Source organism: Lutjanus erythropterus, chromosome 14 (genome assembly GCF_056507025.1).
Source record: "Lutjanus erythropterus isolate fLutEry1 chromosome 14, fLutEry1.hap2, whole genome shotgun sequence".
Taxonomy (NCBI): domain Eukaryota; kingdom Metazoa; phylum Chordata; class Actinopteri; order Lutjaniformes; family Lutjanidae; genus Lutjanus; species Lutjanus erythropterus.
This window is the reverse complement of record NC_139330.1, coordinates 26020052-26043102: the sequence shown is the minus strand read 5'-3', so window position 1 is coordinate 26043102 and position 23051 is coordinate 26020052. Positions and strand designations below refer to the sequence as shown.

The 23051-nt window shown below is 40.2% G+C and overlaps 1 protein-coding gene across 1 annotated transcript in view; it reads right to left on the bottom strand.

Moving 5' to 3' along the window:
* slc8a1b (solute carrier family 8 member 1b) overlaps positions 1-23051 on the bottom strand; it is a 181767-nt gene that overhangs the window by 47621 nt on the left and 111095 nt on the right. The window contains exon 5 of the mRNA XM_084735365.1: positions 631-737. Within this exon, the coding sequence (XP_084591491.1) occupies positions 631-737 (107 nt within the window). The remainder of the gene's footprint in view (positions 1-630; positions 738-23051) is intronic.

Sequence of the window (23051 nt, the reverse complement as noted above, 5' to 3'; positions counted from 1 at the left end):
ACCTTCATAATATAATCACTGTGACTGACTAGTTACATGTTAGCCAGCCCTGACTCGATTCAAACCTGATCCACTTTTTGGAAAAAAAAAAAAAAAAAAGTACAAAATGGCGGGTGCTTTTTTTTTTAAATTTTGTGCGTGGCCTGTTGATTTAGGATTCTCTACAACCTCAAAAGGTGCATTCTCAGTGCTGATTGGCTGTCACACCTGTCCGTTCCTTCCTGTTGCGTCTCCATTCGGGGGTTTCAAGCAGAAGGTAGAAGGAGGACTGCTTATTGTACTCCTCCCGGTCTAAGATCCTAACCGTTATGGTCTTCCTGTATGGGACACACACGTACATACACACACATAGAGGAAGGTGGTGAATGCATGCATGGAAAACAAACATAACATGGTATGCACACAAAAAAAAAAAAAAACAAGAAAAAACAAAACACGCACACACACACACACACACATATATGAGGTGGATGTGGTGAGATGAGGTGATTCACAACCTGCTGCATGTTCAAGGACACATCAGGAGGTACATTTCCATCAAAATGTCCTCCTGTGCGCCTCCCTGTTTTCAGAACATGCAGCCTCGGCGGACACTGTGGCGGACACTCTCGGGGTCACCCCCGTCCTGACCTTTGGTGTCGTTGCTCTCCACCAGGCGAGGCTCTCCGATCTCTATGTAGAAGGTTTTGTTCTTCTCATACTCCTCGTCATCGATTATTTTCACCTTGATGGTTTTACTGAGGAAGAGGAAGACGGGGGGGGAAGAAGGAAAAGAGGAGGAGGGAAGAAAAGAAGGCAGAAAAAGTGAGGACAGGACAGGCTGGAAACTGGAAAGCCAAGAGGAAACAGGAAAAGAGCTGTGTCTGGTTTTCCCACAGGCATCTACAGCTGGAGAGCATTTTATTTATTTATTTACGGCTGTTTAACCTTTGAACCTCATAAAAGTTTGGATATTTCCACCTCATGTAATCACAAGATCTGATGGCAGATTAATCTCTGATATTACCGGAACAGCTCACATTAGTTTGACAAGATTGATCTGATAAACACCTTGCTGCGGCAGCCTGCAGGCCTGATCAAAGCTCGATTCAATCTTCTGCTCCAGCCTCATACCAGCCTGGATTTTTTAGTAAAATAAACTTTGTCACTTGAATGCTAAAAGCTAAATGAAGCCTGCTGTGGCTGGAGAGTTTATCAGCTCTATCAGTCATTTTGGCAGCTGGACAATAACAACAAGAATCACAATGATGAATCTGGGCTCTTTGGATCCTGCAGCAGGTGGGCAATTTTAGTATTTTACACTGTAAAAAATCATGCTGGAATTTGGTGAAATCAACAATCTGAGAGATCCTTTTTATAATTTGAAATAAAGATACATTTTAACCTCAAGTAATTATTAAGCCTGTGGAAAACCAGGACAATTCACCATCAATTCAGCCAATCCAGTGTTTCATTTTTTGGCAAAATCTACCAGAAAACGTTGGGAGTCAAATATTATGGGATCCAATTTATTAGGAATATCAAAAAATGAGCACTTTAGCTGATGAGTTGTGGGCTCATTTCAAGCCGATGGCTGAATTCCCAGTGAACTGACACGTACTGTAGTCTTTAAAGTTGAACAGATCAGCATTTAGACAAGACTGAGACATCAGAAGAATAAGAAATGATCCAGGACCAGATGCAATGTAAGGAGAGATCGAGCAGGAAAATAACAATAAAGAGAACAAAGAAAGATATTTCTGCTGCTGCTGCAATTAACGCCTTCAACACCTTCAGCAAACACTCTCAACAAGACACAGTAAAGATACCAGCCTAACCAGCTCTGCTTTGTGATTTAAGCCAAAGGAAACAGTGCAATGAGTGAAATGAACATGCTGATATACCACATCTGAAACAGCACAAATTCTGCTATCATCCTCCATCTAAACCTTTCACTGTCCCATTAATTAAACAGCAATAAACCAGCCTGTAAACTGTAATATCAGTCTGTCAATAAACAAAGACAAGCCAACGATTCCTTTCTCAGAGTTTTCACCAACACTTAAACCACCAAGTGTAGCTCCCAATATTGACCAAGCAAATGCTGCAAGACTCAGTATGGAGAGAGAGAGAGTGTGTCTGTGTCTGTGTGTATTTATTGTGGCACTTGGCCTCAGTCATATTTGGCAGGGAAGCTAATATCTGAGGTCACAGCGCTATGGAGCGGGACGCAGTGTGTGTGTATGAGTGCCTGTAGGTGTGTGCATATGTGTGAATGTGTGTGTGTGTTTATCTGTGTTTTCAGTCTGGAACAAAAGCCAAATTCTGATCCAAATCCACTACAGGCAATAACAAAAACATCTGAGAGAATACTTATAATCTGGCCTATAGGGTGGGAATGGGAACACACACACACACACACACACACACACACAAGCTTATATAAGCCACTATCTCGGATCACAGGCCTGCAACCTGTTTTGAATTGTCAGCAGGCGTCGCGTTAGCAGCACTTCATCTGAATCCACGCTCTCTTAACTGAGCAGCCATTTGACAAGAAAAAGGAACAGTTCATAAACTGTCAGCCGCCTCAGGCGCACACACACACAAACACACACACACCTGTCTGAAATTTTATCAAGTCAAAGTAGCAACAGACCTTCTTCACATGAGCCGATTTGACGTGAAATATTCAGGTAAACAGCACTGATGCTAATTAAGGTTCTGTTCCATTCGGGTCAAATAGTCAGGGTGCTGCTGTTGTGCATGTTGGCTCACTAGCAAGGCTGTCATCTGTGTTTACCCTTCTACTTCATATCAATTTGTCTGCTGCGAAAAGGGTCTAAACCTCACCATGAAAGTACTAAATCACAAGAAAAAGTCCAGCACTGAAAACACTTAAACCTGCAGGCAGGACATTTACTTATTACATGAACAAAAAAATGGCTTTCAGAAAGGAACAATCCTACTGAGGAATCCCGCTGAGTACTTTTTTTTATTTTTGGTTTGAAGTTAATAAAGTCTTCATAGTCAATCAATGATCAAACCGGGATCACTATAAATTACAATCAATCAAAACCCGATTTATCCTCTTGTTGTTCAGCTTCCAAAAAATGTGATAAAAGTTAAAACATTACATTCCTCATGTCACTGGGGATCTCCTGCAACCGACTGAAGGACCTCTGTTGGTTCTTGGACCCTAGTTTAGAGTCTATGGTGTAAAATAATCACACATCAGCAATATTTGTCTAATTACTCTTCATGCTAGACTGGGGACACAAACGTTCTGCATTGCAAGTTGAAGTAAAAGTAGATAAGTATTATTATCTTCATGTGATTAGGGTTTAAAAGTACTGAAGTATAAATTGACATAAAATGGAAATACTCAAATAAAGTAAAAGCACCAAAAAGAATACTTAAAGCTGGGGTAGGCAATTTATTTTTGACATAATTGTGCAACAGTATCATAATAACCTTCAAACATAATGTGATTAAAGTCGTTTGAGAGAAAACTAGACTTCTGCTCCTCCTCTTGGCTCCATTTTCAGGCTTTAGAAAATCTAGTCCATGACAAACTTTGGCCAATTACAGGTCGGTAAAACAGATGATTGTTGAGTCTCAATCCCAAAACAGAGAACGAGATTTAACAATCAACCAACGTCAAGCCACTAATCCAAGACATTGGTATGTGACAACCTGGGAATCAACTATCTTTCTCCAGAATTGTACCTTTAAGCACAGAACATAAATTAATGTTCTACTTTCCTGCCACTGACAGCCTTGGCATGTGTATCATAACTCACTGATGAGAGAAGACATAAAGCAGCCTTATAATCATCTAATTACACAGAAGCCTCACAGGTTAATCTATCAGCTGCAATACAAACACAGTAGAGGGTAAACCATTAAAATATGCAAATACCAACACACACACACGCACACAAATGTCAGGGGTTAACTCATTACACTAGAGGGATTAACCCATTTATCACTGTCCCATAACAGCAGACGGAGAGCAAATTTCACCTTCTGGCCTCGAGGAGCTCAGGACCAAGAGGCTGTCAGTTAACACTCACACAACAGCTGGAAGTGATGGTGTAAAACACCCCCCTGCCTCAAGGTGGAGACCTTGAGCAAGGCATTTAACATCTCAAAGTGATGGAGTGGAGGGGCTCAGGGACCAGCAGTGTTTACATTCCCACTGGGGATATAACCTCTGCAACTACTACTTCAATTACAACAAGGCCTATTACCAATGGAGGAGAAGTACGAGAGGATTTTTTTTTGATGATTTTGGAATTTACCTTAACACTTTTTTCTGTTTCACATTTGTTTGCAATAAACAAAGTCTGCTGATTGGCTGCCTCTCTGAGTGGGTGTCCTTCTTGGGCAGCTACATGCACCTCTTCATTCTGCACCCACGCTGCTATCACAGCCTGAATTAAAAGCCCTCAGCAGCCTCCACAAAAACAAGTAGAACCAAGCAAGTCTTGTAAAAAAGAAAAAAAAACAACAACTCCAATTTGCTGATTCATAAGACCACAATTTTCAGATTCATAGGATCTTTTTCCTTTGAAGAATTTGTGTAAATTACTCACATGGTAGATTGGCCCTGACCCCAACCCTAACCCAGGATTGACCACACAGATCACAGTCAAAAAGCAATGTGAACAGGACTTTTGGATGAATTTCCCTAAAACTAATAATAATTTCCATCAAATTAGCCACAGACGAAATGTTTTTATATCATTAACCTAATTTATCACAGCCTATAAAACATTTTAACCAGTGAAGACTATGTGACGTGAAGTCAGAGGAAACTTAAATGACTCTCTGTGCGGACAGAGAACAAAAACTGTGATTTAACTCCCTATAAATGTGTAAAACGAGAATGAATCATTTCTGCAGAGACAGACTGGTGGACTTCTCTTTCCCCCCCAGAATAGTGACTCCTCTGTTGAAGCTGGCGAACCTCACAGATGACCAACTTGCTGCAAACACACACACAGATGCTCACACACACATATTCTCACATACTTGTACAGTCAAACAAGCAGGTCGAAACGGTGCATCAGTGCAGATTTAATTCATCCACAGTGATCTGATCTCTATCTGCAAATATCTCTATCTGTTTCACACATAAACGCACACTCAAATACGTGAACGCCCACCCACGCACGTGCACGTCCCTCCGCATGACAAACACGCTGGCTGTACAGTACGCTGTCCGTTGCCATGGTAACGCAATGTTTGGGTAACCAACAGGGGTGGAGAAGATTGTTTCCAGACCAGTGATGGGTGTGTGTATGTGTGTGTGTGTGTATACTGACAAGTGAGAGTGTTTGAGAGAGAGAAAGAGGTCAAACGCTGTACACACACTGTAATGATTTGTATGTGTCAGTGTATATATACGTGTGTGTGCATGTGTATATAATAATGTGTGTGAAAGAGACGTTGATACTACACAGTAGTCTACAATGCCTGTAGTAAGCAGTGGCTCTTTGTGTGTCTGCATTCAATCACATGTTAATTTACAATACAGCAGTGTGAGCCGGTGTGTGTTTGTTTTTATATCTCAGTGGAGACTAAAACTGACTGGACACCAGTTTCTGACTGACACAGACATTTTTAAATCAACCTTTAACAATAATTGGGGAAACAACTGAGTGAAACATGATAAAATTCATGATAAATTCAGCATTATACCTACATTAAAAAAAAAAAGAAAATTACATAACACCTTACAGTATAATTACTCACTTTAAAGGTGTTTTTTAAAGAAATCGAAAGGATTCCAGTCTTTGGGCGTAAAGTTCCTGTGCATGCTTCTATGACATGTAATGTTGGACAGCTGATCCAAAGCATTATTAGATCTTGTTACAAGCCTAATGGCTCACTGATGCTGATGAGATTTACTCTTTAGATACCAAAATTTGGTATCCAATGATCCCACAGTGTGATTTCATGTCCTGGGTTTGGGTCGTCTGGGCACCGCCCACGACTGCCACCCAAACCACACTGTATCAGTCCCTTCTGAACCCTCCCACGTCACTCGGACGGGCTGAGCCCTGCCGGGTCCCGTGGGCAAAGCCCCAACCCCAGGCCTGGCTCCAGGGTGGGGCCCCAGTGACGCCAGTCCGGGCGAGGATGGAGCGTGAGATTGACAGACGGATTGGTGCAGCAGCAGCAGTATTGCGGTTGTTGCGCCGGTCTGTCATGGGAAAGAAGGAGCTGAGCTGCAAGGCGAAGCTCTCAATTTTCCAGTCAATCTACATTCCTACCCTCACCTATGGTCATGAACTTTGGGTCATGACCGAAAGAGCAAGATCTCGGATACAAGCGGCTGAAATGAGTTTCCTCCGCAGGGTGGTGGGGCGCTCCCTTAGAGATAGGGTGAGGAGCTCTGTCACCCAGGAGGAGCTCGGAGTAGAGCCGCTGCTCCTCCATATCGAGAGGAGCCAGCTGAGGTGGCTCGGGCATCTATATCAGATGCCTCCTGGGCGCCTCCCTGGGGAGGTGTTACGGGCATGCCCCACTGGGAGGAGGCCCCAGGGAAGAAGGACACGCTGGAGTGACTATGTCACCCGGCTGGCCTGGGAACGCCTTGGGATCCTCCCAGAAGACCTGCAGGACGTGTCCAGGGAGAGGGAAGTCTGGGCATCTCTGCTCAGACTGCTGCCCCGGATAGGTGGAAGAGAATGGATGGAATGGATGGATGGTATCCAATGACAATGCCATTTTATACTCAACAGTGTCCAAGCAATGCGGTCTTTGCTATAAAAATATTGAAATTCGATATTCACCCCTAATAGTGATACAATGATAAACAATGTGTGTGTGCCATGTAATGGTTCAGTTCAGTAGGAATAATGTAGTAGTCACATTAGTTATCAAAAGGAGATCACATAAAATAAGTGTGATTTTGTCAGAGATAGCTTAGTGATCAGAGGAATTAAACTGTTTTTTTTCCCAGTCAGAAACTAATAAATGCCTTCGGAGAGACCTTTTTTCTGAAGTTCTGTCACACAGAAATATTAGGCTAACTGCTAACTAATAAGCAAGTAAACTTTTTTTTTGTCTCAGGTGAGGTGCACAGTCTCAGACTTGAAAACCCCTGGCATAGTGCATTCTGTAGTCCCTTACTTTGACCGTAAAGTAAACCTTACCTCTAACGGTAACCCTAAAAACAAGTCTTAACTCTGAAAAAGCTTGTTGAAAGAGGTCCAGCTAAAACATCCCCACTTTCCAAAGATACTCTCATTCTCATGGCTTTCAAATCAATTTGGTCCTTGCAAGGATTGAAAGACCACAACACACACACACACACACACACACACACACACACACACACACACACACACACACACACACACACACACACACAGAGGTGGTATCACACTTACATGGCAGCATTCACAAACGTATCACATCTCTCATGCTTTGACACCCACACATGAACACACTCAAGGAATTTCAGCCACAGGAATCCAAAAGTGCACTCTCACACTCACACACAACCTCACACACACATTACTCCAGGGATCACAACGTGTGTACATCTGTGTTTCCACAGAGATATCCTCCATCTGACTTTGCAAAAAGAAAAAAAAACACACACACAAAAAAAACAAAACAAGTGAACATCTGAGCAGCTGTGACAGATCTTCTCTCAATCACCTCTCCAATACACTCCATCTCCTCATTTCCTCCCACTGTTTCTCTCCTTTGTCTTTCATAAACAAGATTCCTGCAACACTTTTAACACTTGGCCTCTGTCAAGGTTTATAAAACATTTCAGCAAAACTCTTAAATACACAAAACTTCTGAAGATATACCCAGACAAATAAGATCTCATGGAACAAACAGGCAATAGATTACTAAGAAATTGCTTGAGTCAAGTTGAACCAGCACAGAGGTTCATAAACTACAAACACACTGTGGCCAGTAGATGATCTGACTTTGCCAGAATACAGTTTCCCTGCATGTGCTCATGTCAGTGACCTTCACTTTTCCTTTTTGCTGATCAAGTTTGTTCATGTTTGGCTTTCTGTTGTCATGATTTTCCATCCTCGTCTCCTTACAAAATAAATGATTTTGCAGGTTTTGGCTCTGATGCTTCCGCAATTTGGATCCTGAATATCTGCCATGATGCTGTGAGACATAAAAGCGTTGACTGTCGGAGATCCTTTAAAAGGAGTAGATCACATGAATTGGCTCAAAGACAGGAAAATTATCTGTTCCATGATAACACTTAACCATACAATAAATTGTTTACTTCCGAAGAGGGAATACTAGAGGGGAAAACAGGACAAGGAAAGATATGTGGCAATGTTTGGCAGTTTTATGCAAGAGACTGAGCAGATATAAACCAAATGTGTCAGACTGCTTTAAGGTTAAAATCTGTCAGAAGATACATATCGGTTGGATCAAAAATCTGCCTAAATGCATATAATGCATGATATAATAATATATTAAATGCTGTAATATTTCAATAAAAAATCTCAGTACCTGTGACAATTATAAATTAATTATTTGTTTTATTATTTTTATTTTACTTTACAAAAATTCAAAATCACTATTAGGGACTGCTGCATTGTTTGTGTGTTTGTTGGAATTCAAACATTCATTGCTAAAATTCATGCCCAAGTTTTTGCTCATGCTTAGAACCTTCTTTTATTGTATTTTATTTTATTTTATTGAAGTAAAGCAAAAGGACCTATGTAATTTTATATAAACAAAAACACAGAGCAGGTTTATTATTTAATAATGGCCATCTTTTCAAGTGAAAATTTTTCTCTTTTTTATATTTATATAAATGTATCATCAACTTTTTGTCATGGTAGTATTGTGCCTAACATAACCTAATGTTTTCACCTGTGATACCTTATATTTCACATGTGAAATATCTGAAAGTCACAAATGCATGTATTTGAAATCCTGGCGCGAGGTACTTTCACTTCCAATAGCTTAGACATTGAATACACTAATGCATTAAACAGCACTCTAACAAGTTTAGGCAAGTCGTGGCACCTTGTAAATGTCGTGGGAATTATATTTTGTCTTGAACGCTAATGCTGTTAGTTAACATGAGCAATGTCAGTGGAATACTGTGCAGTTATGTGCCTACATGTATGTAGCCTACATTTAATACACCAGTGGCTGCTGTGCTAAACTGCATCCCGTAACAAACGTCAGTCAGGTTAGGAAACCTACTGGTTGCATGGCAACAATCTAGCAAGGGTTTTCTTATCCAGCGCTCAATCATATACTGTCTCCCTAAACTGGAACTCATTTGTCAAAACTTTGGGAATCTCTGACTTACTGTTATATGAAATAAGATAAATGTATCTGTGTGTTTTTTTTTGCAGGGATATGTCATTCATTTAAAAAGGTAGCTGTCAGAAGCACGGAAGTCATTGTTGTGTCTATGTTGCCATCACTACCATTTTAATTAACCTGTTGGCTTGTTTTCTCAAACATGCTGCAGCTTTTCATATGACTAAACAGAGTGGCTGCCTCAGCAACTGTGATGGAGGAACTTAAAAGTCAAAGACATTTTGCATGCAGCCTTTGAGTTATTTATTTTTTTTTTCCATTTGCTATTTAAATGTGTGCTTTCTTTCTAGTTTCATGGCACACTGTATCTTGTATCTAGCCGAGAAAACAAAGTTGCCAGTGTGTGGTTACCCAGAGGGCCTCTCTGTTGCATGGCACATATTTCACACTAACAAAGCACTTTCCTCTGCCTTACACACACACACACACAAACACAAATACACAGGAAGTTGTAAAGCACAACGGGCAGCACAGTGCCGGTCACTCCCCTCTCCTCAGCAACCTGCCTTAGCGACGTATTTGGATCGGAAAATTTGAGTTTGGGAACCACCACTTTATTTTAGGTTTGAAGAAAAAATGTTGCCGCTCAGCTGGCTGGTGTGTGTGTGTGTGTGTTTGTGGATGGGTGGAGGATGGAGGGGATAGTGGACAACCAAGTCCAGTTTACATGACAGTGATGGAACAAACCCGTGTGTTTATCTTTGTTTGTGTTTTTTGTTTGTGAAATGTGAATTTGGTGGGAGGTGTGTGTGTGTGTGTGTGTGTGTGTGTGTGTGTGTGTGTGTGTGTGTGTGTGTGCGTGTGTGGAACTGGCCTTTCAAACTGTGAACTAGTTTGTTTGTGTGGAACAGATTGCTGGTGGGTGGACTTTGGTTGCAGACTAAACAAAAGAAGTGCGTGTGTGTTTGTGTGTGTGTCCTTGTGTGGATGGACGAAAGAGTGTCAGCATCGGCCTGTTTGTGTGTGTGTGTTCTGTCAGTTTACACTCATCACTGTTTCATACACAGAGTGTGTGTCTGCATGTATATATTGACATTGACATGATTACATAAATGTGAACATGGGAGTGAAAACAGCTATTATTAGGAGGAGTGTCTAAATGCTTATGTGTGGCACAGTTTAACACAGAGGGCCCTACAGTCAGTGTGTGTGTTAGTGTGTGTGGGTGGGTGCTGTTTACATGCAGTGGTTTTATAAGACAAAGCTGATAATGATGTTGGCCGCAGTGGGAAACCACAACAATAGGCTGACAGCGCTCGGCCAGGCCTCCTCTTAATAAGCTCCAGTCTGCTCACTAATACACATAATCCTGACTTTATGGAGGCTAATGGGAACACAAAAAAGGTTACACACACACCTGCCGCAGGGCTGCTCGGTCCCACGCTGACTACAGGGTTCACAGTTGATGTCTGAGTGTTTCTCCTTCCCTCTTATTTTTCTTATAAATCTGTGATATTTTTGTGTATTTACGTACATGTTCTGGAATATTACCTCTGTAAATCACATATTTTCTTTTTACTTTATACTGTGAACTGATTAAAATGAAGAGGATTTGTAAAATATTGACCAAGAAATGTGCCACTGTACAGTTCCTTCCATTTTTTTTCTTATTTTTATTTCAAATATTTCTGTACCTTTATGATTCTTGTTGTTTGCAGTACTTATTTTTTATGTGTCCTTTTTTCTTACTGTGTTTACTGTTGTGCACCAAAATACCAAGGCAAATTCCTTGCATGTGGACAATAAAACTGATTCTGATTCTGAAAGAGAAAACAGAATATGTTGTTGTCTTTGATTCATCAAACTCTTCAAGCTGTCTTGTAGCTGATGCAGTGGAAAGAACCAACAAGACAGACATTCACTATGTGCCATATCGTCAGTATATTTCTATATAAAATTCCTTATAAAGCATTTAGACAGTAGGCAAAGGGCCCCAGGCAGAGCTCTGAAGTATCATATGATATTGCAGTTGTCAGTAGAGTTGGTTAAAAACTCTTCTTTAAGTTTTTGAGGTCTGATTTGGGTGTTGGCTGATGCAAAGTACTGCATTCACAAGCTACCAAAGTTATGAAAAGCATAATGTGTTTTTGTTAAAGGAGCAATATGGAATATACTTACTGCAGTAAATCATAAAATGATCATGATATGTCATCAGAGATTAAGGAAACGTGAAGTTGAAGTACTGGCTTCTCTGACGTTACAGTCATTATGTTCCCCTTTAAAGTTTCCATTCCAGTCTGGGACGTCCTGTTTTAAATTTATTAAAGTTAAAATTAATGCTGTCCAGTCTACGTCCTCGCAGCCTGCAGGCACCCTGCCTGAGCTTTGAGCCTGGGGAGGAGGGGGTGAGGGGGGGAAACAACTCGCCTCAACCACAGATTAAATATTTAATAGAGATTAAACCTATTTAATAAACTGTTTATGGCTCCACTTTCCGATTTGGACTGCTGTTCTCATTTTAGGGTGCTATGGTTTCTCTCTTAATGCAGCAATGTGTAAAACATGGCCACCTGTCAGAGGTAACTCTGGGATACGGTAACGAGGTCGGTTACAGCGGCTCCAGCGTCTGGAGTCGATGAAGACGACAGGCGGGGAAAGGAGAGGCGTGAAGTGAAGAAGAGTGTGCAGGAGGTCTGACATCAGAGAGGCGGCGCAAAGCCAGAATATTTTCACATCTAATACAGTGGATTAAGGATTTATTCACAGTGAAACCAGAGTTGGGGTTTGTTGAACAGTGAAAAGACAAACCAAGACTTTTAGGAGAAGTCTGGAGTTTGTGTCTTACAAACAAGTTAATCTTATTTTGGTAAAAGAGAAAAACTTGAACTTATTATGGACAATTGGAGTAAAAATATTTCCTTTCTTGACTTTTTGTGAATTTATTTTGCTCATTTATAGACTAAGAAAGCTAAGACTGCTGCCTCTTTCGGCAGTAAGCGGTATTACTAGACAGGATGGGCAGGAGCCAGCTGGTTAACATGCTAATGTTTTAAATTAAAATTCTGGCCATATTTTATAAATTGCTCCTATAATTTCTTGTGAAAGATGATTGCTATGTCACTGCCATTTCTCAGAACTGAGACGCCAGTGTTTCCTTGAATGCACCAACAATGAAACTTTGCTCACTTTACAACCTTGTGACAAAAATGTATCTCAGATAGTGATTAAATATCTCAGCAAGTCTCTGCAAGTTTATTTTTACACTGTAATCTAATGAATGAAAACTATGGTCTGCCTGAGGAACAAAAATCAATCCTAAACCTGTGGAATGCTTTGAAATTTTTCATTTTCAAACGTTTGGTATGAATGAAAAATATGGTTATTGCAGAGAGGAAAAAATAAATCAAGGTTTGACTGGGAAGCTTCCAGTAGCCAGCTGCTGAAGGTTGCACTGTAACATGATGCATCTATTCTAGTTTAGCTCAATAAAAGCTTTCTCAGTGCAGCCAGAAGTTTGGTGAGGAACTGCAGTGACAGCCATTGTGCTTGTTTTCTCGGCTCATACTCTCTCTATCAGCCTGATACTGAACAGGGCCGTACAAATAATGTTTATGGAAATGGTCATTTTTATTGGACAGTGCTACGCAAAACAGTTGGTGAAGTCATAAACAGCATCCAGGCTCCATTTTTGTCTGTGTATGTGTGTGTTTGTGTGCGTCAAAGCCTCCTCTGTGTCTTTTAAACTTTTTTTTTCTGTCATCACAGGGAGTTTCCCTGTCTTCTCCCTCTCTCTCACTCTGGCACCCGCAGCATGTCTGGCTATCTCGCTCTCCCTTCATTCCTATCTGCAGTATACTGCATCTTGTTAACCTAATAAGGAGTTTGGAAAATCCTGGGGACTCCCTCACACACACACACACATACACAACCATAAATGCACGCACACGCACACACAGCTTTACACAGGAAACATCTTTGAAGAGCTTGTAAATCTGAATATAACATGTTAACTTCCAAGGAACTGAAGCCGTTTCTAAGTGGTAACCTTTTTTGGTTGCTTACACTTGTGAACACAGATTTGTTTTGTGTGTGAGACAGAGAGGGTTTGTGTTCATGTGTTGTGGTCCAGAAATTAAACATCATCTTGGACTCATTAACAGACCTACTTATCAAAGTATTCTAGTGAATTCTGGATTACAACATAACGTACCAGAAATTGTAACTTCCTTATGTAACCGGAAGCAAACAATTGCACAGACACAAGCTTTCCTTGGTCAAAAAATACAACATTGCTGTTTTAGGTGGCAACACTGTATTTTTGGGGTAGAAGAAGGAAGAAGATTCACCTCACAAAACAGCTTAATTCATCTGAACGAAGTAGGCAATGCAAGAAGTTTGTTATGTGCTGACTATTCACAGGGCTGCTGAGCTCATTGTTAACAGCCGGGCGCATGCTAGCTTGTCAAAAATTTTTCCCCTCTGAACTGGACTATTCACTTCCTCCTGACATTTTGTGTCTCAGGATTGTACATCACTTAAGTCAGCAGAGACACTGAAAAAGCTGCAGCTGATTTTGGTACCACTTTACAGTAAGACTACACTCACAAGGGCTTTATACTCGGGTTAATAATTAGGTTTTAAATACTTTAAACTCATCTTTTGCCTTCCCAATAGTGAGCTCTCATTTTACTCTACTGCCTCAGATTTCATTGCCTTCAAGAGAACCATGCATTCTGGAGCTAACTAATTGAAAACTAAATAATGACCTATTAATGACCATTTGTAAATCATTTTAAGGGTATTCTTATTGCAGTTTTACTCATAAGCTGCGTTGGGAACTGGACAATAAGTTAAAAGTTTATTCAAAAGACAAAACTCCCACAGAGGAGGGTGAAGTAAAAGTAGACTGTGCAAAAGAGCTGATAACCAACTTTCTCCACTTTGGACTCCCTGGCTTTCCGTTTCCTTGAAAGTCACCACTGTGTAAAAGTTGAAATCCACACATAAGATTTGTGCAGGTTTACTTAACGTATACAAACAAATCAATTTTGATTCCAGTGGAATTAAAGAGATTTTGCTACAAAATTTTGCCATTTTAACCGCTGGGGTAACCGGGCCTTTCTTTCCTCACTTAGCTCCCAAACTCCATTTCTTTCTGTGTGAGAAAGAGACTCGTGAGAGAGACTAATTAATGGTGTTTTTAGTGATTCAGGTCAGGATTAAGTGAGAGATGGCTGTGCTCAGCGATTTACAAGTACTGGACAAAAACAGTCTCTCATGTACACACACACACACACACACACACACACACACACACACACACACACACACACACACACACACACACACACACACACACACACACTCTAAAGTTTAAAATTGAAATTAGAGCAAGTAAACAGTTAGAACTTGGTGAAGAAGAGGAGAAGCAGTGACACATGGTGAGGCTGCAGAACAAAGTGGTATTTAAATATAGCACATATATCATGTTCTATATGTACAAGCTGCATAATGTGATTGAGGAGGGTGTGTGTGTGTGTGAGAAAGAGAGTAGAGGCAGCAAAAAACGAACGAAAGAAGAGAGGGTATGAATGCTAATCAGCTGATGCTGCCAAACCAGCTGCAGCGCTCCATCATTTCCAGGGCATTTATGAGCTCTAAGCTGCACTATGGGATCAGCGCTGATAGAGAGTGACGCACTGTCAAGTGGACTGAAGAGCCTCTGGAGCCACAAGCCACAACTGTGAAAGTGAAAACACATCCCTTCTACAAAGTGTTCCCTGCTGTACCCCTGACCTCAGGAATAAAGCTTCATAAGAGCCAAGATCCCAGGTGAAATATTTCTGCTCTTTGTGGGCTCTCTGATCTCACAGGGGATGTTTGTTGTCTTTGGGGATTATACATCTATGATCATCTTTACACCACTGCCTTTCCATACACAAGCTGGCCTGGCTTGATTCACTTTGACTTGTTCCTTTGCATGACAGGGATTCCTTTACATCACGGCAATATGCTTGAAGGTGTGTCTTTTCACTGAAGATGAGCTTCAGTTGAGCCACTTTAAAGTGGTGGATAAAACCCCTGTTATTTTTTTTAATTTAATTTAATTCTGAAAGCAAACTCTGGCCCCACTCCAGACAGGGTCCGTCTTGGGCATGACTTGGCACAGCTCAGCGAATGGAAAAGCCCCACATGTTTATTTATATATTTTATACTTTAAATTCTCATCTAAATACTTTTTTTTCTGGCTAGAAAAAGGATCAGAGGCATAACTTACCATTAATTAATAGGCATAAACACAACCCTACTGCTATATTAGATTTAGACAAGTCTGAAGGATTCCTGCAAGATTGTGTTCAGTAACATTCCTGAATATTAGATTACAAAGCTTTTAAAATAATCTTGAACATATTTATGCATGACAACTACAGTATGGTTATGCAAAGGATTGTGGTCATGGTTAGAAAAAAGTACATTCGTTGCACATTCGTGGGAACCAGACTGCTGTATCCGGCATAAAAGTCAAACATGCTGTGAGCTCATGCACCACCACACGCCCTTGTTTTCTGCAGAGGCTCTCTATGCTGTTAAATGTAAAGGTAAATCCTTGGAAATTCTGGGGCGACTTCTGTGAAAAAGCCTTTTAGCTCTGTTAAGAAAGAACACTGCAGAGACTGTTGCTTGTTTGTACGCAAGTAAGCAACTTTTTTTTCTGAGGGACAGACACCAAAGATCACTAAAATGTTTTCTGTAGCACTGAGAATATACGTCATGTTGGCTGTATTTGTAAAGTTGGAAAACACTGCAACTGTCAAGAGGAAAAAAAAACTTGAAAAAGCAAAAGGATATCCTCTCCATCTTGTCAGAACAAGTTCAGTGGCAAAACGGGGATGAAAACATTCCCAGGTGATGAAAAAGCTTTTATTTGGCTGTCTCGCAGTTTAAAAAGGCACGCAAAATGTTTTACTATTTTCCTTAGAGACTTGTGTTGCATATTTTTTAATACTCATTTTTCAACAAAAACTCTGACATGCAGACACTTTCCAAAACCAGCAGTGTCATGAGTCTGTTTATTCCTCCCTCCCAGGATGACGAAGGGACATGGACCTTCAGGGGAGTTTCAGAGAGGGAAGACATTCAGGTTGAGCTTTTATAGTTTGGCATGTGAACACTTTCACTCCACCTTATGCTGAAACAGTGTCCCTCCTCCTGTGTGTGTGGGCTCTGATTCCTTATCCATGTCTTCTAACAACAAGAGACTTGTGCCAAACTTCAGGACAGATGATTTCATCTGAAACAGCTCTCCTCATCTGACTCTTTACTTTTCTTTCTTACTCGCGGGACCAGAAAACAACATTCAACATGATTTTTTTTAAAACGTGACTTAACTTTCAGTTACTTGTTGCTATATTTGAAGGTATTAAATATATTACATCTACTACAAAACAATGTAAGAAACAGGACAAAAAAGACACAAAGCTAAAGAAACATATGCTGGATTTTTAAAAAAAGAAATTTTCCTTCTTAAGTTCCAATACAGTTTCATCCTTTATTTCTATCCAATGCTCTTGCTGCCAAAATTGACCCCCTACCGAAATGATTTTTCTTGTAGATCCCTTATTAAACCCACCCGACTCTCTGTTGGCATTCCACTTCCCTAAGAGAGCTTCTTCCTCCACGATCGTCATCTCTGTCAAAACCAACTCATGTCGTAAAATGCTCTGATTTTGTCCAACATGATAGAAAATGCAATTTTGTTTACTTGACATGTGTAATGCTTGTAAAGGTGTTTCACTGCCACCTGACCCTGGACCATAAAGGTTGTTAGTGATGAAAAGGTGAAGCTAATCCCATCTTTGCTGAATAGGTAGAATGGGATTAGTCCATTGCACGTCCTTTCACTAACGCCCCCTCACTTACTGCTTTCTTGATTGACTCTCTTCATCTCTGTCTCCACCTTTCACCATATAAAATGCTTTTAAACAGCAAAACATTTTACTTTTCAATCTTCTCTCTCTCTCTCTGTGTGTGTGTGTGTGTGTGTGTGTGATGTATGTGCCTGTACCCATGTTTGTGGGTGCGTTCGCTAGTTTTTCCTGCTTTCCCTCTTTTTTTTCTCTCACTCTTTCTTTGATTACACGCTCAATCAGCCACTTTGTGTGTGTGTGTGTGTGTGTGTGTGTGGGAGTCAGTGTGTGTGTGTGGAGCAATGTTTGCTGGACTGTAATAGCATGCGAGTAAGAAAGGAAAGGCGGGTTAATACAGTGTGGACTGTAACAGAGGGCAGCTGGTCTAACCAGGGTCACAAACTAACAGATTACTTTGATATAGATCAAGACAACTACATAAACTACATTCTGTCAACTGGAAAACAGTCAGTTTAAATTTATACATTTACTCACTTCTGAGGCAAATTCAACTTGAAGTGGAAATGTTTTCTTTTTTTCATTTCGGATTGATCCTTGGTGCTCAAGAACTTACTGATGAGTTGTTTCTTCACTGCACCTGTCATTCAACATTGATGCAATCTGGTTTAATAAGCAGCCATGTGTAGAAAGTTCTGGGTTGTTTTGATCCAGTTTTAACAAAACATTGTTTCTCTTTTTATTCATTATGGTGATGAAATCTATGTATCTCATATTGTTGTTTCTTTTTATATACATTTTTGTGTATTTAATCTTTATCTTTTTAGATGATTCTAATCTAATATTTAATACATTTGCTAATTTTGTATGTATATTTATTTGTGTACTGTCTTTTGTTTGATTTTTTTCACATAGGGAGTGCACATATGCGACTTGTTTGTACATGTTAACATTTGTGAATGAAGTTTAAAGAAAGGAAAGCAAGTGAAACCACTGGAGGTCAGCAAAAACAAGATTTTCAGTGCATGTTAAGTTGCTCTTCAGACATTCAGCTCTATCACAAAATGAGCATCGACAGAATGAAGCTGCACTGGGACCGGCTGGCATCCACTGCAACAATGTAGATGTAATCCTGTCTCCTTGACAGAGTCGCCACTCAGCATAAGCAGCAATTTTGTCCTCCAAAAGAAAACTGGTAAAACAAAGTAGCTGAACAACAGGGTACCCCTCTGAGCTGTGACTTGTAATCAAGCTGTTTAGAAATAATAGAAGACGTGATGAAATGACTGAAATGAATTAATAAGACATTGCCCTGTTATTCTGAACTGACAAACTTATGAATTAATGAAATTACAAATCAGAGCTAAGTGCCCGAAGGAGAGGAATTTGTTAAATAAATCAGCTGCACAGAGAAACAATGATTTAGCTAACAATGTGGCTGATTAGCACTTAACATTTCCCCATTTGAAGCTTTTTAAAGACACTGAACACGAGCGAGCGGCTCCGATATGTTAACAGGAAACAGGAGTATGAACTGGTCGCCGGTGCTGAGCCTGACCACACAAAGACAGCAGGGGAAAAGCAAATGGCAGAGCTATTCACGAGGCTGGAAACCATACAATAAAGCTCACTGTCTTTCTGTCGGCCGCTTGCTCTTTGCCATTTTCCTTTACAAACTTCTAAAGGGGGGAAAAAAAACCTCTTTTTGCTCTTTCTCTTTCCTCCCGTTGACATTTCCTCCCAATCTACAGATTCAGCTCACACACCACTCTTTTCAAACTCTCTCTCCTCCTCCTCCTCCTCTTCGTCTTCCTTCTTGCCCTCCTCTTCCTCCTCTTGTTGGCTGATTAAGTTTAGCGATGGCACACTATTCCAGTTGGCAATGCCAGCCTCTCTTTCTGCCACAAACTCAAAATCTCTTTCATTTCCACTCCAATTTTTAAATGAATTGTCCTGGCATGAAGTGAAGAAGCCCATTCACCTCGCTCTTCACCACCTCGCCGTGTTTCTGTTTTAAGTTTGAGCTCCAGAAAGCCTTATTGGAGCGATTCAAAGACAATAACTCTTTCTCTTTCTCCTCCTTCTCATTCATTTCTTTGTCTCCGTCTCTGTCATTTCAAATAGCTTCTTTGGCACAACGTAACGGTTTCAAGCGCTTTAATACCGCTTGACCCGAGCGTGTAAAACTCAATAAAGCAAGTCAATTAAAATGTATTGCCATGATGAAAATATCTTCTCTTGTTCTTTTGTGCTATCTCTCCGTCTCCCCTCACTTCTATTAATTGCTCTTTTTAATAATCCCTCCGTCTTTCCAATTTATTGTTCTTTTTCTCCTTCCTAGTCGTTATGCCTCTTTTTTTTGAGCTCTCTTCCTCCTTCTCGTCTTTCAGAAATATGAATCCATCAGGTTTTTGGAGGAAACTGGCGATTAAATTAATAGAAGAAGAATGAAATAGAAAGGTTTGGACTATTCGATTAAAAGACTGATCATAAGTTCAGTTAGTTAACGTGCTGCCAGCTCACTGCTCCACTCAGCGCTGTAGTGGGAATGAGACGAGAAAGGGTTGCCACGGCAACGTGTGGCCAGCGTGGCGTGGTTTCCAAGGTGTTACCAAGGCAGCTACATGGCTCTACTGCCAGTTTCCTTCTAAATGGCTTTGCCTACGGATGCCCGCGGGCAGGACAAGTGGATATTTACAAAGACAGACATAAAGAGAGAGGTAGAGAGGCAGCGAGGGAGGATGACAGCGGAGGGAGAAACTTTTTTCATTTCCAATCTCTCATCACTTGTCTTTCAAATTGCTCCTCTTTTCTATTCTTTTGTTCTCTCTGACTCTAATGGTGTTCTGAGTTATCATGCAAGTATGCTAAAATTAAAGGGGCACTCCAACAGTTTCACACATAAAGTTCAAACTTGGTATGTGGGGTTTGAAAAAAGATTTAAGAGGCTGGGAGGATGCTGTTGAGATGCATTATGGGAAAAATGCAGGATCCAGCACTCCTGGCACTTGACCCCACACAAGAGACTAAAAGTCAGAATATCTCAGCTTCAGCTGCATCAATTTTCTACCATTAAAATTGTTAGTGATGTAAGGTCTAATTTTGCCATTGGAAATGGAGGTCTTCACTGGTTCAAAATCCAAAATGGACCTTTAAAAAATCTAACTGACAACCAAATTGCTCTCTCTTTACGCTTCTACCACTTTTGCAATGATTTAAGCACAGTGCACACAGCTCTCTGAGCATTACAGCCATATTTTAATGCCACTTGTCATTCCTGATAGCTTACCTTCTTACACTGTCATGTTTACAATGCCAATTGTCATTTGCACAACTATAAAACATGATTCAGACATATACTACTGCAAGCTTGTAAATATGTTACTATTTCTGGATCTGACATGTTGCTTGTCCCCTTTGTCTCCCCCTGCGATGCCTTAGTGAAGCTGTAGCCCTACTTTTTGCTTACATGTGTCTGCACAATTTAAATGAAAGTCATTAAAGATAGCTCCAAATCAGATTTGTTTTTTATACCTAAAGAGTAATTTGTATAGCTGAAAATCCTATTTTAAACTCCTACACCAACACCAACAATAAAATAAACTGTTCTATAAACACAAGCCATACATAAACAGAAGATAATCATTTTCCAACCAGTTCAATACTTTTAAATTATTTCACAGCATAGATATTGTACACAAGCTACTGATTTTCATAAATATTATATATCATTTAATGTACAACAGAGGGTTCAACAGAGGGATTAGAGGGTCTGTTGAAACCCGGTGCGACTCGAGTTCCCGGTCATCTGTGAAGACCTCTAGTCCGACAGCAGGATTTAATTTCCTAACCAGCTGACTGACAACAGTTTTATGAGTTTAGGTTGGACCAACACATTGGTTTCCCAATAAATCAGTGCTGATATGAGCATTTTATTAGAACTCATAGTCGCTCACCAGAGCCAGTAATGTCACGTTGTTAATTACATATGTTGCTGAGTTGATGAATGCTGCACTTTTTGCGTGTGGGGCAACCTGAGTCCACACAAGCATTGATGTACGTGTTTGATATTCTTTCTAGTTTCTGTAGACAACTTTAAAGTTACATTTCAATATTCTCTGGACACGGTTCTATGTAAAGAGAATTCATAAAATTAAAGTGAATAAATAAATAAATAAATAAATTCCAGTTTCAGACGGTGATTATTGTATTATTTTGCAAAAACAAGCTCAAACTCAGAGAAAACTCATCATCAAGAAAACTGTTATCACCAAATGTTTAAGTCAAACTCAGACTTTTATGTTTTGAAGTAACTGTCAAAACCTTTTTGCAAACTTCTTTTGTTGAGATCATTTATATCACTAAAACTTGAATCTGAGTTTTATAAACTCGAAAAAAAATTCTATATTTGAAAAATTCTTCACAGTGAGCTGTGAACCAATTAAAAATATGACATTTTTAACCCATCATTTACTTTAATTTTAATGAATTTTAGTGAAGACAGTTGCCATGAAATTATTTATTTTCTTAACTTTTTTTTTTTTTTTTCACAGTGTAAGTCAGTAATAACTATAACGAGGCAGATACAACGTGGGGGGTGTCTATCTGTATCCCCAACACACTGGACAGTAAAAGCCTATTCTGCTATGCCCTTCTATGGCCAGTGCAGTCGCACAAATGACCTTTTGATCTCCCTCCTTATAAGGCTTTTGTATACATGGATGAATGTATACAGCCGTCAGCATGACAATGTGCGGCTCAGGACACAGAGTGGACAGTCGGGGGAGATAAACAATCATATCTCTCTGTTTCTCCATCCTCCTCCATCTTTCTCTTCTCTCCCTTTTCAGCCACATATGGCTGCCTTGTGAGCTGGTGGTCAGGTTAATCAGATAAAATGAAGCAAGAGGGGGGAAAAAAAGGGAAAATAAATTCTTGGGCCGTCGATTTCCTGAAAAGAATCAATACTGATTCATCTAAATGCTTTGGACTTCATTAGAGTCTTTATCTGTGTATGCAAAAGTGTACAAATGAGTTAAACAAAGGGCTTTTGAAGGCCAATACAATTTTGCTTTTAGTGAAAGTAAAAATAGCAAAGACTTTCCATCCACAAATTACAAGTATTTAGTGTTTTAATTTAGGATTTTGTTCTCGTCAGGGTGGTAAATCTTCAAAGAACCATTTAGATCACGGGGCACTAAAATCTGCACAGCAAGACTGAAAAACAACCACTTTTTGGAGACAGTGTTACTGCTAGTGAGTGTGACAAAGCTATCACGAGTTTAAATCAACTGTAAAAAGATACTAAGGTTTAAAAAGGCTGCATCTTAAAATAAAAGGGACAATTAAAAAAATAATTACAGATGTTATGCGTCTGTACGATCATATCAAAGACGTGCCATCTGTTAACAATAAGTACAAGAGCTGCTTTTAAATCTTAACCTTTGGGATTTAATGTATGTCTGTCTTATCTGTCCCTCCATCGCTGCCTCTTGTTCCAGCACAGGACTAATCTTAGTCTGTGGAACAGATAGTTCTGAGGTCATGGATCTGTTCTGCGTGTGACAAATGTTGTCTGAATGTTGCGGCTCTTTGATGCTGTCAGACGAGGTGAAATGTATCTCTTCCGCTGCAGAGGCATAGCTGACCAGCCACAGTTGTCTCACGCACACACACACACACACACACACACACACACACACACACACACACACACACACACACACACACACACACACACACACACACGCAAACACACACACACAGTGTTGCCATCAGTTCAGAGGACATTCCATAGGCTTAAATTCATTTTCTGCAGACTAACCCTAACCTTAACTTACAACCAGTTAAGGTAAGTAGATTGTGTGTGTGTGTGTGTGTGTGTGTGTGTGTGTATGTGTGTGCATGTGCATGTGTGTTTTGATCTCTCAC